The sequence below is a fragment of the Sparus aurata genome, chromosome 23 (assembly GCF_900880675.1).
Source record: "Sparus aurata chromosome 23, fSpaAur1.1, whole genome shotgun sequence".
Classification (NCBI taxonomy): Eukaryota; Metazoa; Chordata; class Actinopteri; order Spariformes; family Sparidae; genus Sparus; species Sparus aurata.
Window position 1 is genome coordinate 19,637,486 of NC_044209.1, and position 13,805 is coordinate 19,651,290.

The window sequence follows — 13,805 nt, forward strand, 5'->3', positions numbered from 1 at the left end:
ACTTCATGTCCGTGGTAATAACAAAGGTATGTCTGCAATGTTTCTTGTAACCGAATAATCAAAAATGTGGCAAAAGTGTTGGCAGTTTATATCGTAATCAGGGAATGACATTTACGTGATCACAGTTAATAGTATTTTTTGCAATGTCATTGTGTGTTGTATTTCTGATATACTTGATTGGGCCTATATTTAGAACTAGACTGTAATAAACATGATTTACAGATGGGTACGTATAAAATAAAGAATTGATTTCTATTGCAATTATCCTAATGACTGTCCATTATTTGACCTGTGCCCTAGATTATAAGCAATCCAGTACTTTCTACCTGTTGAAATACCTTTAAAGGGCCAATACAGCTTATTAAAGACTGTGTTATACCTGCCAAACAGTTATTGCAGCTCCTACCTTGTGACTGAAAGGTTGTTTCTGCATCCAATTGATTTAATTTCACTCTTAATGGTTATATTTGACAGATAATAACCAATCCAGTCCTTTTTAACTGTTGAAACACCTTTAGATGGCCAAGGTATGAAGGTATTTTAACAGGTAAAAATGAGTGAGTGGGCTATAATCTGTCAGTTATAACCACCAAGAGTAAAATCAAGTCATTTGATACAGAAACAACTTTTCAGTCACAAGGCAGGTGCTTTAAACACTTTTTGGCAGGTGAAATACAGCCTTTTATGAGCTGTATTGGCATGGCATATTTCAACAGGCACCCGAACTTTCTTCTTCTCTTACTGAGCGAGCTGCAACTGGATGGAACACTATCGCCACCCACTGGCAGAATGTTGACATCACTCATATCAGTCCCATGTCTTGTAAACAATAATAATGATATAATAATATCTTGGCGCCTTTCAAGAGACCCAAGGATGCTTTACATTATGAGGGAGGGCACAGAAAAAATTATATTTATTAATAATAATCAGGAAAACAAGCAAATACATGATTCAAACTCAATTTCCCAAACTGTTTTGTTACAATCAAGCTTGGTCCTTAATTATTTTTCATTTGCATATTTAGGACAAACATGACCCACACACATCAGTTTCTGCTAGTGTGCTGTCCTTAGAATTATAGACTGAATTTACTTCAGTATATCCCAGTTTAATCATATTTAATTTCCTCTTTCCTACTTAACTAGGTTGCAAAATCTCACAACTGTACGTTGCGTCAGGTGCCAGCATTAATCGACAAATAATGTATTTTGGTTCCTGCTGCAGCTTCAGTCCTCCTTCTGGGCCCAGCAGAACAGTTCTTTTTGATCCAACCCCTTTTAATCAGACTGAAAAGAGCTTTGTTTCACTGGGCAGGGAAACAAGACAAACAGGTGTTTCTCTTCACTGGCTGTTTCTTCTTTGTGGGAGGACTTGTTTCCTCCTGCTCTCCTCTGATAGCAGCTGTCACTGCAGTAAGTGGGACAGCTGTATCGACAGCAGCTGAAACATACAAATAAACCAGGTGCCACAGACTGTAAAGATCAGGGTTCTGTTGTTATTTTGCGATGTTTATGACATTGTGACTTGGTTGTCATTGTGAAACAGTTGTCACTAAACTGTCCATTTAGGTGATGCAATGTAGAAACTGTGACCCTTGACACATTACCGTTTTTAAAACCTTTTATGTAACAACTATTTAAAATGAGTAATGACTATTACAATGTCAACTGTAAACAAGGCTTCAACTTGTCTTTGCATGACTTGAATTTGCATGTGCAGATGCAACTCTGGCATAACAGATGTGACTTTTATGTTGCAGATTCCTACATAAAGCATTATGTTTCACCATGAATTTGTAAATACTGATGTGTAAACACACATACAGTTTTTGTATGTTTTTGTATGTAACATAAAAGTATGTTTATTGGCATCTATTACATTTTACCGTCATAAAATAACAACAAACAATCAGGAACAGCAGCCTTAAATTTCTCAACTCAAATGCTTCGGACTGTTTGGACTAAAGCTGATTAGCAGTTAGACTTGAAATGCCACTTTGGACAATGAGAAACTGATTGGACATTTTACAAAATACAAAAAAACACAAGTTTCTTATAAACATGACTTCCTCTCCGGTATCAAACTGCACAGTTTGACATTTTTAAGACAATTCATTGTAGTACAAAGTTAATATCTTTAAAAAATTACATCCAAAATATGATACAAAACTGAAAATGGCCTCCAGAGCTGTTGACAGCGAGTAAAAACTGAAAATAACTTAAGATGACATTGAGTCTTTGGAAGAGTGAAGGATGCTGTAAAAAAATATACAGTTTTATCTGCCGTGCCTGTCCAGTCAGCAAAGTCCTCCTCATTGTCAAACTATCAGGGTAACTACGATCCCACTGTGACCATGAAGTATAGCAGGTTTCCAGCACTTTTCCATGACGACTCTCAATAGAGTCAAAGAGCTCCCATTAGTGAAAAATACTCTGTACCAATATCAAGTCAGGTCTGATCTCCATGTGAGACCTGAAACATAATAATGCTAAGTGAGACAAGTTGTACATTACTGAAAAATCTCTAATATCCTTAAACTTCTTTGAGTTTGTTTTCCAATTGTCAAAAGCTTAAAATATCTTCAACTCACCAAATAAACTGCAAATCTCTATCTAACTACAAAGGCGCTCTCTCGGATCTGGGAATAATCAAACTGTGGAACAGAGAAGGAAGAACACAAGAGTCATTTAACAGTTTATACAAAAATATATTATATCAAAATTCAAATATTCCAAATCTGCACTTACATTCAGACCTCTGGGGGATTGGACAGGCTCCACTCCCTTACAGCAGAGTATTGAAAAAGGCCTCTCTTTAGTCTTTGAATGTTCTTTGAAACACAGACTGAAAACCTTAGCAGGCAGGTAGACATCCCAGTCAGCTGCATGCTCTGTTATTAGATCACCTACCATCCTGTTGGGCAGCAGATATGAGACAAGTTACAAGGGGGACCAGGGAGATCCCTAAATGCAATAACAGAAGAGTAATAATAGAATTAATCTTGTTTGGAATATTGACTTTTGCAAATATGATATCACTTAATGCGTCTGACAGGAAAGTCTCAATTTGACAATTATCAGGACAAAAAGAAGAAGAAGATCGAGAACCATCTTCAATATAATGTGATAATAACTTGTGTAAATGTATAAAAGGAAAATGTTGCAAACAGCAGTAAATCCAAAACCTGTAACACAAGTATAGACCTGTCAATCAGCTGCTGTGTGATCAGATCCGCAGTGCCCGTCTGCTGATGATAGATGACCAGAGCGACGGTGACCTTCAGCTGATCTTTTAGTTCTTTGTTGACCTACCATGAGGATACATTAATTAATTAATTAATTAATTAATTAACATTAATTTAGTGGAATTTCTCACATTTCTTTCTTCAACATCTTTAAAAAAAAAGAAGCTTAAATTTGTTTCTTGGGCTTTCTGTTCATGCTCTAAGCAAAGTGTTTGTCTAGTAATGTACTGGATAGACTAAATCAAACACTTGGTTATTTTAACCAAGATGAAATTAAAATTATTTCTAACATTGCTGCGACTTGTATGTTGATGTGAAAAATATATACAGTTCAAAAACTGGCAGTCAAGGTAACATCTCAAGCTTTCTATAAACAATGCGAGCAGTTTAATTGACAGTACACTCACTTTTTGGACGATGTCATGAGGGAGTCTGGACAGGATCCTGATGGGGTATCCAAAGTGGGCAATGATGTCCACTATGTGCTTCGCCACAACTGAAGGGAGGCAGGACTGCATGGGCACAGCCTCAACCCACTTGGAGAAGTAGTCAGTCACAGTCAAAATGTATTTGTGTTCATTCAGTGTTTTGGGAAGCGGTCCTCTGATATCGAGACCAAGCCACTCCCACGGCTCTTTCACCTGCCACAGAAATAAAATGTGATTGCAGTAATTATCCCAAAACAGTTGGTTGCAAGACATTCAGGAATTAAGAAAAAGGAAAATAATGCTGTAACTTACCTCAATCACTTTTTCAGGATCTTCACTTTCTGGCTGTGAAAATCACAGAGGAGCACTTGATTAAAAATACATATAAATTAAGACAAAATATTGTTGTTTAAAATCATGATGACTACTTACGCTGACATCATCATCTGGAGCCCACTGAATATCCTGTTGTGTATGTAAATGTAAAAAATGACACAAATACATGACAAAGAACAAATTGGATATAAACATGAAATAATAATATCTGATAAAAAAAAAAAACTGCTATAATGAAAGTACAAATCTGACAACAAAATGCTTTTGATTTGCCATAAGTAATTATAAAAATAAACAACAATAACAAGATCACTAACTTGTGAAAATATATATAATACAACTTACCTGTGGTACACAGTAATCTCCATGGAAGAAATGTGGGAATGAGTCAATCTTCATCAGACCTTCATCTACTATAATCCTCCATCTGTCAGGATTTGTTGGGTCTTTGTCTCTGAACATAAAACCAGAAAGGGAAACAATAAAAAAAAAAAACAGTGCGAAGATAATGCAAAACACTTAACGAAGGAATCTGGTTTAAACTTGCATGTGAACAGATAATCACAAAAACACATGACTAAATCATATATTATTGAACACACTTATGCTACTCAAAATTTGTTAGGGATATTGGGATATATTAGTCCTTCACTTGGTTGTTTATTCTGTGAAATATCTGAATGTTTATTTTTGTGTTATGCGAATATCTTTGGTTCCCAAAAGTAATGTGAAAAATGTAATTTGACATTTACTGCAAATCCATAGACTTGAATATATGCAACCATATCCTGATATCCCCAGCTAATTTTCAATAGTATATTCAAACACTTATTTTTCAGGAAGTCTTAAATAATGGGGGAAATACTGTCTATTTAAGATGAATTATTATTAGTAAACTTGTATCTTGTATCTATCAGTCGGCCTTGTACAGTAGAAATCTTATGTAGTGGTTCCCCTTTCTGCCTTTTCCTTTGTGTCCCATGCATGTGTTACCTGTAAAATAATCATTTTTCAACATGACTCTTTGAACTTTACATTTAAGGACAATGTAGCACTTGAAACTTGTTCAATAAAGAAAAAACAATCTACTTCCTGTTTAAACCGGGACGCGCATGCGCAGTGTACACACACCGTCATGTGATACACGTTTTCAGGTGTGCTATGTACGATTATTTGTGAAAAGCTGCTAAAACGCTCGTCTGGACACATATATTTTGATTTTATTTTAAAGCCCCCTTTTGAACGATACCCGTGTCAGGGCAGACTTTCAGAAAGAAATGTCCATCGTGACTGAAGAAGCCGAAGAGCTGCTGGTCAGCATGGTTCAAGAGCGGCCAGCTCTGTACGACATCAGGGAGAAACACTATGCCAACAGAGCGAAGAAAACCGAGCTGTGGGGGGAAATACAAAATAAACTCGGGATACCAGGTGAGATTTCCTACTCAACCACTGACCCTCTGTGTGGCTGTCGTGCAGCTTTTCACGCCAGTGAAGGGAAGTTGCTCCCAGTTCCAGTGCAGAGCTAGCTAGCTGTTGCTAACGTAAACAGGCAAACACACCAGGCGCTGACACTCCTTTCACAAACCGTATTATAACTCCGGCTGTCGCCAGTAAACACTGTTGCTATGGCATGATTTGGAGATGCTGCTTGGTTTACGTGTGGTTATTATGACCTCCAGAAAAAGAGCTGAAGAAGAGGTGGGACTCTCTACGGACTCAGTACACCCGCTACAAGAAGTTTGCAGACCCAGGGAGCCGTGGAGCGATAACGACCGGGAGGCAGCAGTGGATCCTGAGCCATCTGCAGTTCTTAGAGCCCCACAGAAAAATAAAGGAGGCCAACTCTAACCTTACTGTCAGTGTAAGTAGAGTGAGCAGCAAAACACTGAATTTACTGCTGCTTTCTTTTTCTTTCGTTTGAAATTCTTTTAGTATGACCTGATACAAAACACAGTGCAGTGCACACATGCCAGCTTCATGAGGAAACCAACCAGTGCTCATATTCTGTATTACTACACTGTAATAACAGTATAAAGCTATGACATGACAAAAATGTGATTGTCAGCTTTAATTATTGTCCTGGAGCAACATTAATTAGATTTTCTAGGAACACAGGGATATCAAATCACGCCACTCATCAGCTTAAAACAAAACACGTATTGTCTTGTGACCATAACTCGTCTACAACGTGCAGGCCTTGCTGGAAACTGAAAACTCATCATATCCCTCATTTTTTCCCCCTTTTACAGGAAACTTCAACTATTCTTTATGATTCAACCTCAGATGGCATCAGCTACATCAAAACTGAGGTGCCCTCCAGCCCTGGCAGTGAGACCCAGTGCAGCAGCCCCACATATGACGACTGCACATCTGAAACAGATATGAAGCCATGTGCTCCCATTGAGGAGTCAAGCATCTCTGACCCAGAGTACACACCCACACCTATCAGGGAGGAGCCGTGGCCTAGCACCTCCAGAGAGTCCAGGCCTCCAGCTAAGCGCAGCAAGAAACAGCCGGAGGAGTCCTCTAGTGAGGAGTCAAAGAACTTATTACGCGTCATCAGTAAAACTCTGGAGACTTTGGCGTCAAAGGATGACAACAATGATGACATCTCGGCGTACTGCAAAAATCTAGAACGCAAGATGCGGAAATTGCCACCACACATACTACCACATTTCCAGCATGAGGTGGACACTTGTCTCTACAGATACCTAATTATTACTTCTTATAATCATACGGGACAAACATCAGGGGCTCACTTATCTCAGCATCCAATATGATGTTGAGTCCAGTAAACGTCGAGGTTCCCCACTGATATCATGATGGAATAAACTGGTCACTTGCCTTTTCTACTACATTAACCCCGAAGCATTCTTGGAATTGCTGAATAACTTTTGTTTGTTTGTGGGCAACAATATTCATCTTTTTATCATTTGAAAAGGTCTATTAATGTATCCAAATGTTAACACAGCCTAAGTTCTTCGAATACTGTGCAGCTATCTCATTTTATTGTACACAGCACACTAAATAAAAGCTGTAAATCTTTTTTTTTTTGTTTTCCTGTGACATTTTTATATTATATGTAATGACTTATTCTTACTATTGATTTTGTTTCATCTTGGATTGTTTTTGCTGGGATTTAAAAAAAAAAATACTAAATTTAATCCCACATGACATAATGGTAATACTGCGAGTATCAAATAAAAACGGGGGTGAAGACAGCACAGAAACATTTCTGTGTATAGTAACGTACCCAGCAGGCTCTTCTGTCTGGCTGGGCTCTTTGTTCTGGACGCTTTGCTTCGATGTAGCAGGAGTGGTCGCTGTAGACGGTGCTGGACTCTTCTGTGAGGCTTTAGCAGCAGGTGGCTGGATTCACATTACAGGGAAACAACACACACTGTGTTCAGAAGTTTGCACAAGAGCTTGAATAAAGACAGAAATTATGTTAATGTCCCTTTAACCCCAATCCAAAGAAGACGCATTTGAGTGAACAATGTTTTTTAAGTTCAAGAAAACTGACCATCATGTTTGCTAAAATGACCACAAATAAATGACAATTTTAACAAGTAAATGACATCATAGTACTCTCACCTTGTTCCTTTTACTTCTGGGGTTGACGGAAACCTACATCAGAGGGACAATGACATTAATTGCAAATGAGATCATTATTTTAGAGAATTACTGAACTTTTTGATGAAGTCAATTCCTATCAAAGCTTTTACTGTCTTGTTCAAAAACTATTTGTTCCACCATATGAGGCAGGTGATGTTTTATACTGAGTAACCACACACAAACCTTTCTTTTCTGTGTGTCAGAAGTTAAAAATATGGTGGGAACAGCATCGTCCCGAAGTTTCACACATTTGCCTGTTCTGTCAATGCACTGTTCCTCAAAATGACTGCTGCACAGCACAGAGAAGCGGGTTGGCGTCCAGTCTTTCCATTTCATGTTGGCAAGCCATTTCTTGAGTCTTCGAGGATTGTACAGTGGAAACCTATTGTAGCACACACATCATTAGAACAGTCCAAACATTGTTGAGTGTCTGTATTTCCTGTGTGAAGGAAACACAACATTGAACTCCATTTAAAATTCAGTAACTTTTAATTCTCTCAATATACTTATACTAAAACATTGTAAAGCCTTTTTTTCTAAAATGCTTTTATATTTGGTTAATGTTGCATGCAAAACGAAGTTGTGCATTCTCAGTATTTAATATTTGCTATATTTTTGTCTCCAGTATCATCTATTCATTCTAAAAAGGGTAAATAATAATACTGCAATCAACATATATGTTCATTATGACTAACCTGATGATTATTTTAACAACTAAATGATTGATAGTCACAGGAAAAAGAAGAAAATTGAGAATCTGAAACAATAATTGTCATTTTTCATTGAAAATTTACTTAGGATTAATAGCGTTTGAAAGTAACGTTAACTTAACCGCAGATTGAATCATTATTTTGACTCAGCCGAATTAAACTTGCTAAACCTATATCCTTCCTTAGAATCAGAGTTATTCAAAACGTTGAGACAACCTGGAAAAACTCAATATTAGGCACAGAAAACAGAGAATTATGTTCATGTTTACGTTAGCTAATGTTAGCTTGACTATTCACAAATGTATAAGCTGATTTATAACCCTGTCTTCGAGTGACAAACGCAAATACTTACTTAAAAAACTTCCCATCTGAGTCGCTGGAGTTTTCGCAGTTGTAGGCACATTTATATCTCCCCATTTAGCACACACTTTAATTCAACTCGCTACCAAACAAAGTGATATAGCTAGTGTAGTTTGAGCGACCATTTAGTTAGCAAAAATACAAGGTCAACATCCGGTCACAAATGTCAAAATAATAGCCTCACGACATGTCGAAAGCTTAAATATCGTTTAAATAATCTATAAACAATTCAGAAGCTTATAGAAATATTTATACATTTCTCAATTAAACTGCTCAAACGTTAATATCTAACAACATTTGTTTATTGTATTAAATGGTTTGCAAATGTTTCCGCCATCATCCTAAAAAAATCTTGCTAACTTGACGCAACGGATTTCACCAACGGATGTTGTTTTTTTCTTCTTCGTGGTGTTTTAAATGCATACGAGTGCTCTGTAGCGCCCCCCTACGGATAGAAGATAGAAGCGCAGTCATTCTTTTTGTGTGTAGTTTTTATACATTTGTACACAGGTGACTGCAATGTCGTTTACAGAAAATAGAAAAAAATAACAAGGAACACTGTGCAATTAACAGTATTTTGTAGATGAGAAATATTGTCATACAAATATAGATTTTTTTTCTTGACTTGTATCAAACCCACTGAGAATTGAACACAAAATTAATCAAAGTGCACTTAAAAAATATCAATGTTTAATTGACATTTGAAAATGTGATATGAACAGTGCGAAATGGCTCCATGTGTCTAACAGCTCAGTTGCTTTTTGTTTTCCACCCGACCCTCCACTCGTCCCAGTCCAGTAGAGTTCGTTTCAGGTCCCATCCTGCAGCTTCCACACCTGGAAATTATACATGCAAAATGGTTATTGGTAAAAACTACAAAAGATAAAGCTGATGATTTGTAGTTTAAACTAGTAATTGTGTGCGCTAACCTTTGAGGAATGGACTGAAAATTTTGTCCATCAACTTGTGACTCTCATGCACCATATCCCAGTGACCTTTAAAAGAAAATAAAAAGTATGCATTGTGTAAATGAGAGAAAGCACCTGTATTAACATTGAGTAATGAAATGAAGGGAGGTAAAGGCTTACTTTGCTGTTCTCTTAACATGCTGCTGAGCCACACAGCTTGGCACAACGCTCGGATTTCATCATGAACTGATGCTTCTGGTCCCAAACAAACACATACGCATCCTGAGAGGAAGACAGCTGAATTAATGAAAAACATTCAAGTATGTTATACAGTTCGTAAACACACGACAGATGACATACCATTGCGTAATCCTAGTAGGAAAGGCATGTTGTTGTTCTTCAGAGCCAAACTGAGTTCGTCTGGACTACAAAATAAAGAAATTATATCATCAACTATGTTTAACTTTTATTGTGCATAATTCTTTATCATATAAGCAAAATGGTGTGGTGAATGAATTTACCTTTGTACAACCTCCTGCAGCCTCACTCCAAGTTTGATTGGCACTTGTTTCCTAAACTCTGGAGAAAATGAGCCAAATCCATCATTTTGAATGCACAAAATTAACATGTTACAACTGAGACTTAAGAGCTGCTAGTATCAAATACAAAAAACAGTCAGCAAATCCACAATTCTTACCAAAGAAAACTGGTTCCCTTTGATTGGCCTCTGCTGGGCTCAGGATCCGACTGTCTGTCAGGTACTGTTGCAGTACGATCGACAGTCGTGCCTCGTTGAAGGTTTCCATGACAACTGAACGCACAGCCTTGTAGTTGGCAAAGAGGTGAAGTGTGGTGAAGAGGAAGAAGAGGCTCAGAGTCAGTCTGCGGGGCAGACAGAGACAGGAGGTAGGTGATGTAACAGACACAGCAGACTCTTCAAAGTCCCTGTGTAGGACTGTTATTGCAGTTTGAATACTTTCTACATTACAATACTTACATTGGATTATCAGTGACGAGGGGAATGAGCACCAAACTGACCAGCAGTCCAGCTAGATTCACTAAAGTCTCCTGTGGTAAATAAAAGACATGCAGATAAGAATACGTTAAAAGTCCCTCTTTTCAGCACAAATTGCAGGTATCTATTAAGAATTATTTGCAATTTAAACTCAGAAACCTGCAGTGCAAATGTCATGCAGGATCAATAAAAGTACCTGACTGCCATCTTTGGCCGAGATGTCAGCCATGTTGTCCCTGCGAGCCTGATGAACAGTCAGAGCAGCTCTGGTCGCACCGCCGGCCACTCCAACAATGGACTGGAGTAGACAAACACACACAATTGTACTACATAGCTTGTATTTATCAATAAACACCTAGCAGCCCTAAAACTTTTAATTGATTTAATACTCAGAAAGTAACCAACCGAATATTTTTATGATCAAGTGCATCTTTTCAAATGCAATTTTTGATTGCTTGTCTCCATTTCATATCACAGTTTGGTAACAATGAATAAATGAGGTTAAAGGAAATAGCCATGCAGTCTGATTATCAGGTGATTTAGCCCAGTGGTTCCTGACCTTTTTGGCTTGTGACCCATTAGAATGAGGCACTCTTATAGACCCTCTTATAGAGTGATTTTATTCAGACCATTTTTTAAGGAGTATTTTTAGAAATTACAGAATATTTTTGTGAGCAGAGGCATGGATGTATAAACACAATTTTGAGAAACAGAATTGATTTTCTTCTGCTCCAACACTGTTTACTGTCCTGACCCTGAGGTTAGGAATCACTATTTTAAGCCTCTAATTTAAGCTTCTGGGTTTGTTGAAACTGGCAAATGACAACAAATGTGTTGGTAAATGGTAAATTCAAGGTTCAGTTACTTAGTTAACCAAGTTTTAGGTTTTTGACACATTTCAACTTAACTTGTTCATCGTGTTTTTGTTTACCTTGAAAATTCCCGCAGTACAAACAATGAGGGTGAAGAAAGCAGGGAAGTAAGGAGCCAATATTTCCAGGAACATGGCAAAGTCGTTGAGAACATCAGCAAAAAGTCTAGGAATAAATTGAAAGTTTGGACTTAAATACATTTAATCATGATAATGACTAGAGTAACTTTAAAAAAAAAAAAATGCACTGCTTGTACACCATGTATACCTCCATTTTTTGGCCTCAGAGTCCAGTTTACTCCTGGAAGGACAACATAAAAACAACTGATTATGAAGGAGGAGCACAAATAAATGGAAACAGTGTATAACATAGACAGGATGAAATTTCTCAGAAACTGTTATTGGACGGAAAAAAAGAAGAAAAACAGGAGCCTACCCTTTCCGCCAGGCAAAGAGGATTCTTCCCAACATGCCAGTTCCATCTTAAGGGAAAAAACATGAGTTTGCCAGTTGCACTCACCATGCAAAAGTCATGTAAATGTATGGTATATTTTAAGGCATCACCTCTTAGTAACCAGGTGATCGTGGCTGCAGCTACTGTTGCCTCTTGGTTTCCAACACCGACACCTTTGAGAGAGGCCTGAGTGGCTAGAGTCCCTGACAGAGAGCTGGAGAAAGCCTGAGAGAGAGAATGAGCAGTGTGTGGATTAAAGTCTCAATCTGACAGTGATGATAACAATTTTTTGGTGCATTATTTACTGTACCTGCATAGTATCCCAAAACTGGTACTGCAGGTAATCGCTGCTGACACTCTCTGGATATCCTTGAGGCAGAAAAACGCTCTGAAATAAAATGTTAAAATGTGAGTCTGGAGGGGAGTGTTCGTGTTTGAACAGTCAATGCAGAAACGTTTTAAATCCTTACTTTAAATACTCCAACAATAGATTTTCCTCTTGATTCGCTTTCGCCCCCATCTCTTCTCCTCTCCATCACGCCATCCTTTCCAAAATACTTCCAGGATTCTGCACTGCCATATCTCTCTGTGGCCAGAACCACTCCTCTGTCTCCCTCCATTTAGGCTTACAGGAGCGAAAACACAGAGTTTCACATTAAACTAACAAACTGATCAATAATGCAGTCTCAAGACCACTGTAATATTTTTTATAAAAGTTGATTTTTGGTACAGCATACCATACAACTGGACACAGCCGACGTGTCGCTCCGTCCTGTCGTGTTTTCCTTTTCAGCACTTCCGTGTTTTTTTCCGCCCTCAAAGTTTGGCGGTTTCTGATTGGTGGGTCGGGAGTTTAAGGCGGAGCTCTGATTAACATGGCAACCAACGACCAATAAACAGAGAGACAGGAGGAGCATTCTAATAGTACTGCCATGATAAAGTTTATTGTACAAGAAACTATGATCATTTATGGTTACAGCTGTAAATATTTCTAGAGCATTGTTGTAATATATGGCACTTCAAACAGAGCTTGAACAACAGCATTAAAGTGTCAGATAGACTATATAGATAATATGAATAAAGATCTAAGTTAACATACATACTGCATGCATTTGCTAAATAGCACAGAAAGTACAGCTGAGGCTCATGGGGGTGCAGTTAATTATTTGGTCACAAACAAAGGCAGTGGATAAGCTTAAATGATGGACTGATCGTTACGTTTTACGAAATTTGTGGGATCACCAAAGGGATTTCAATGTATCTACTCGGCACCACAAATGTCGGAGTTGATCCCTGAAAGAAAACTCATTGCAGTCAGTAGCATTCATCCTCTGAGAAATGTTTATACGTTTATAAAATCAAATGGAAATCCATCCACTGGTGTAAAGTAGTGGACTGAACGACTAACTGATGTTTCCATGCCACTAGCATTGCTAAAAAATACCATTATATACAATAAATACTGCCTCTTTTAGGCGTCATCAGCCAGCTTACACAATAATGATTTACTGCATATTAAGAACTTACTGTGCTCAATCTCTTTGCATATAAGACTGTTGTGATATTGCTCATGAATTCAGCTGTATTGATTGAACAGAATAGTCCAGGACAGTGGGATCTGACAGGAAAGGAAAAGAGAATTGCAACACTGGTCAATAAGGCTGTTCCTGAATGTGGATGTGCGAGTAGGGATGATTTGTGATCTCCCCTAATGGAAGATCAGACAGATGACTGCTGGCATGAGTCAAGAATCTGCCTTGATGGAATTTGTGAACCTCTGGGAGCCTCCTGTTCGTTTAAGCCAATGCATTTAGGTGTAAAACCTCTCCAGTTTTGCTTTCGCCAGTCCCTGTAACTGACA

The 13,805-nt window shown here is 38.0% G+C and overlaps 3 protein-coding genes across 6 annotated transcripts; 1 reads left to right on the forward strand and 2 right to left on the reverse strand.

Moving 5' to 3' along the window:
• Positions 1 to 889: 889 nt before the first annotated feature.
• Positions 890 to 8,953, reverse strand: LOC115575252 (uncharacterized). Of its 2 annotated transcripts, none has more exons than XM_030407140.1 (12): positions 8,689 to 8,953; positions 7,810 to 8,008; positions 7,606 to 7,638; positions 7,265 to 7,380; positions 4,357 to 4,465; positions 4,108 to 4,140; positions 3,988 to 4,020; positions 3,655 to 3,888; positions 3,207 to 3,310; positions 2,751 to 2,916; positions 2,594 to 2,656; positions 890 to 1,443 (listed from the first exon to the last, which is right to left on the reverse strand). In XM_030407140.1, the coding sequence occupies exons 1-11, from the start codon at positions 8,751 to 8,753 to the stop codon at positions 2,612 to 2,614; spliced, it is 1,137 nt and encodes a 378-aa protein (XP_030263000.1). In that variant the 5' UTR covers positions 8,754 to 8,953; the 3' UTR covers positions 890 to 1,443; positions 2,594 to 2,611. The 2 variants fall into 2 exon arrangements, with proteins under 2 accessions (XP_030263000.1, XP_030262999.1); XM_030407139.1 differs by lacking the exon at positions 890 to 1,443 and adding an exon at positions 1,609 to 2,475 and having other exon boundaries at positions 8,689 to 8,918.
• Positions 5,095 to 7,058, forward strand: LOC115575253 (transcription factor Adf-1-like). The gene is made up of 3 exons (XM_030407141.1): positions 5,095 to 5,439; positions 5,691 to 5,872; positions 6,261 to 7,058. Exons 1-3 carry the CDS (start codon positions 5,289 to 5,291, stop codon positions 6,789 to 6,791), a joined length of 864 nt encoding a protein of 287 aa, XP_030263001.1. The 5' UTR covers positions 5,095 to 5,288; the 3' UTR covers positions 6,792 to 7,058.
• A 216-nt stretch (positions 8,954 to 9,169) lies between the features above and the next one.
• Positions 9,170 to 12,899, reverse strand: rusf1 (RUS family member 1). 3 transcript variants are annotated; one of them, XM_030407137.1, is made up of 15 exons: positions 12,682 to 12,848; positions 12,415 to 12,569; positions 12,255 to 12,332; positions 12,055 to 12,169; positions 11,927 to 11,972; positions 11,759 to 11,791; positions 11,551 to 11,656; positions 10,816 to 10,917; positions 10,602 to 10,672; positions 10,302 to 10,486; positions 10,126 to 10,183; positions 9,965 to 10,029; positions 9,785 to 9,886; positions 9,626 to 9,691; positions 9,170 to 9,532 (listed from the first exon to the last, which is right to left on the reverse strand). In XM_030407137.1, the coding sequence occupies exons 2-15, from the start codon at positions 12,562 to 12,564 to the stop codon at positions 9,447 to 9,449; spliced, it is 1,263 nt and encodes a 420-aa protein (XP_030262997.1). In that variant the 5' UTR covers positions 12,565 to 12,569; positions 12,682 to 12,848; the 3' UTR covers positions 9,170 to 9,446. The 3 variants fall into 3 exon arrangements, with proteins under 3 accessions (XP_030262997.1, XP_030262995.1, XP_030262996.1); XM_030407135.1 differs by having other exon boundaries at positions 9,626 to 9,886; positions 12,682 to 12,899; XM_030407136.1 differs by having other exon boundaries at positions 9,626 to 9,886; positions 12,415 to 12,695.
• Between the last annotated feature and the right edge of the window lie 906 nt (positions 12,900 to 13,805).

Bases quoted from the DNA above. Each gene is read 5' to 3' on its own strand.
- LOC115575252 (XM_030407140.1), bottom strand. From the start codon at position 8,753: ATGGGGAGATATAAATGTGCCTACAACTGCGAAAACTCCAGCGACTCA. The intron at 7,381-7,605 runs GTGAGAGTACTA...ATGTGAATCCAG, and splicing joins CCAGAAGTAAAAGGAACAAG to CCACCTGCTGCTAAAGCCTC. The intron at 2,917-3,206 runs GTCTATACTTGT...GCTGCCCAACAG, and splicing joins ACACAGCAGCTGATTGACAG to GATGGTAGGTGATCTAATAA.
- LOC115575253 (XM_030407141.1), top strand. From the start codon at position 5,289: ATGTCCATCGTGACTGAAGAAGCCGAAGAGCTGCTGGTCAGCATGGTT. The intron at 5,440-5,690 runs GTGAGATTTCCT...TATGACCTCCAG, and splicing joins AAATAAACTCGGGATACCAG to AAAAAGAGCTGAAGAAGAGG. The intron at 5,873-6,260 runs GTAAGTAGAGTG...CCCCTTTTACAG, and splicing joins ACTCTAACCTTACTGTCAGT to GAAACTTCAACTATTCTTTA.
- rusf1 (XM_030407135.1), bottom strand. From the start codon at position 12,564: ATGGAGGGAGACAGAGGAGTGGTTCTGGCCACAGAGAGATATGGCAGT. The intron at 10,487-10,601 runs GTAAGTATTGTA...TCTGCCCCGCAG, and splicing joins CTCGTCACTGATAATCCAAT to ACTGACTCTGAGCCTCTTCT. The intron at 9,533-9,625 runs GTTAGCGCACAC...TATAATTTCCAG, and splicing joins TTTCAGTCCATTCCTCAAAG to GTGTGGAAGCTGCAGGATGG.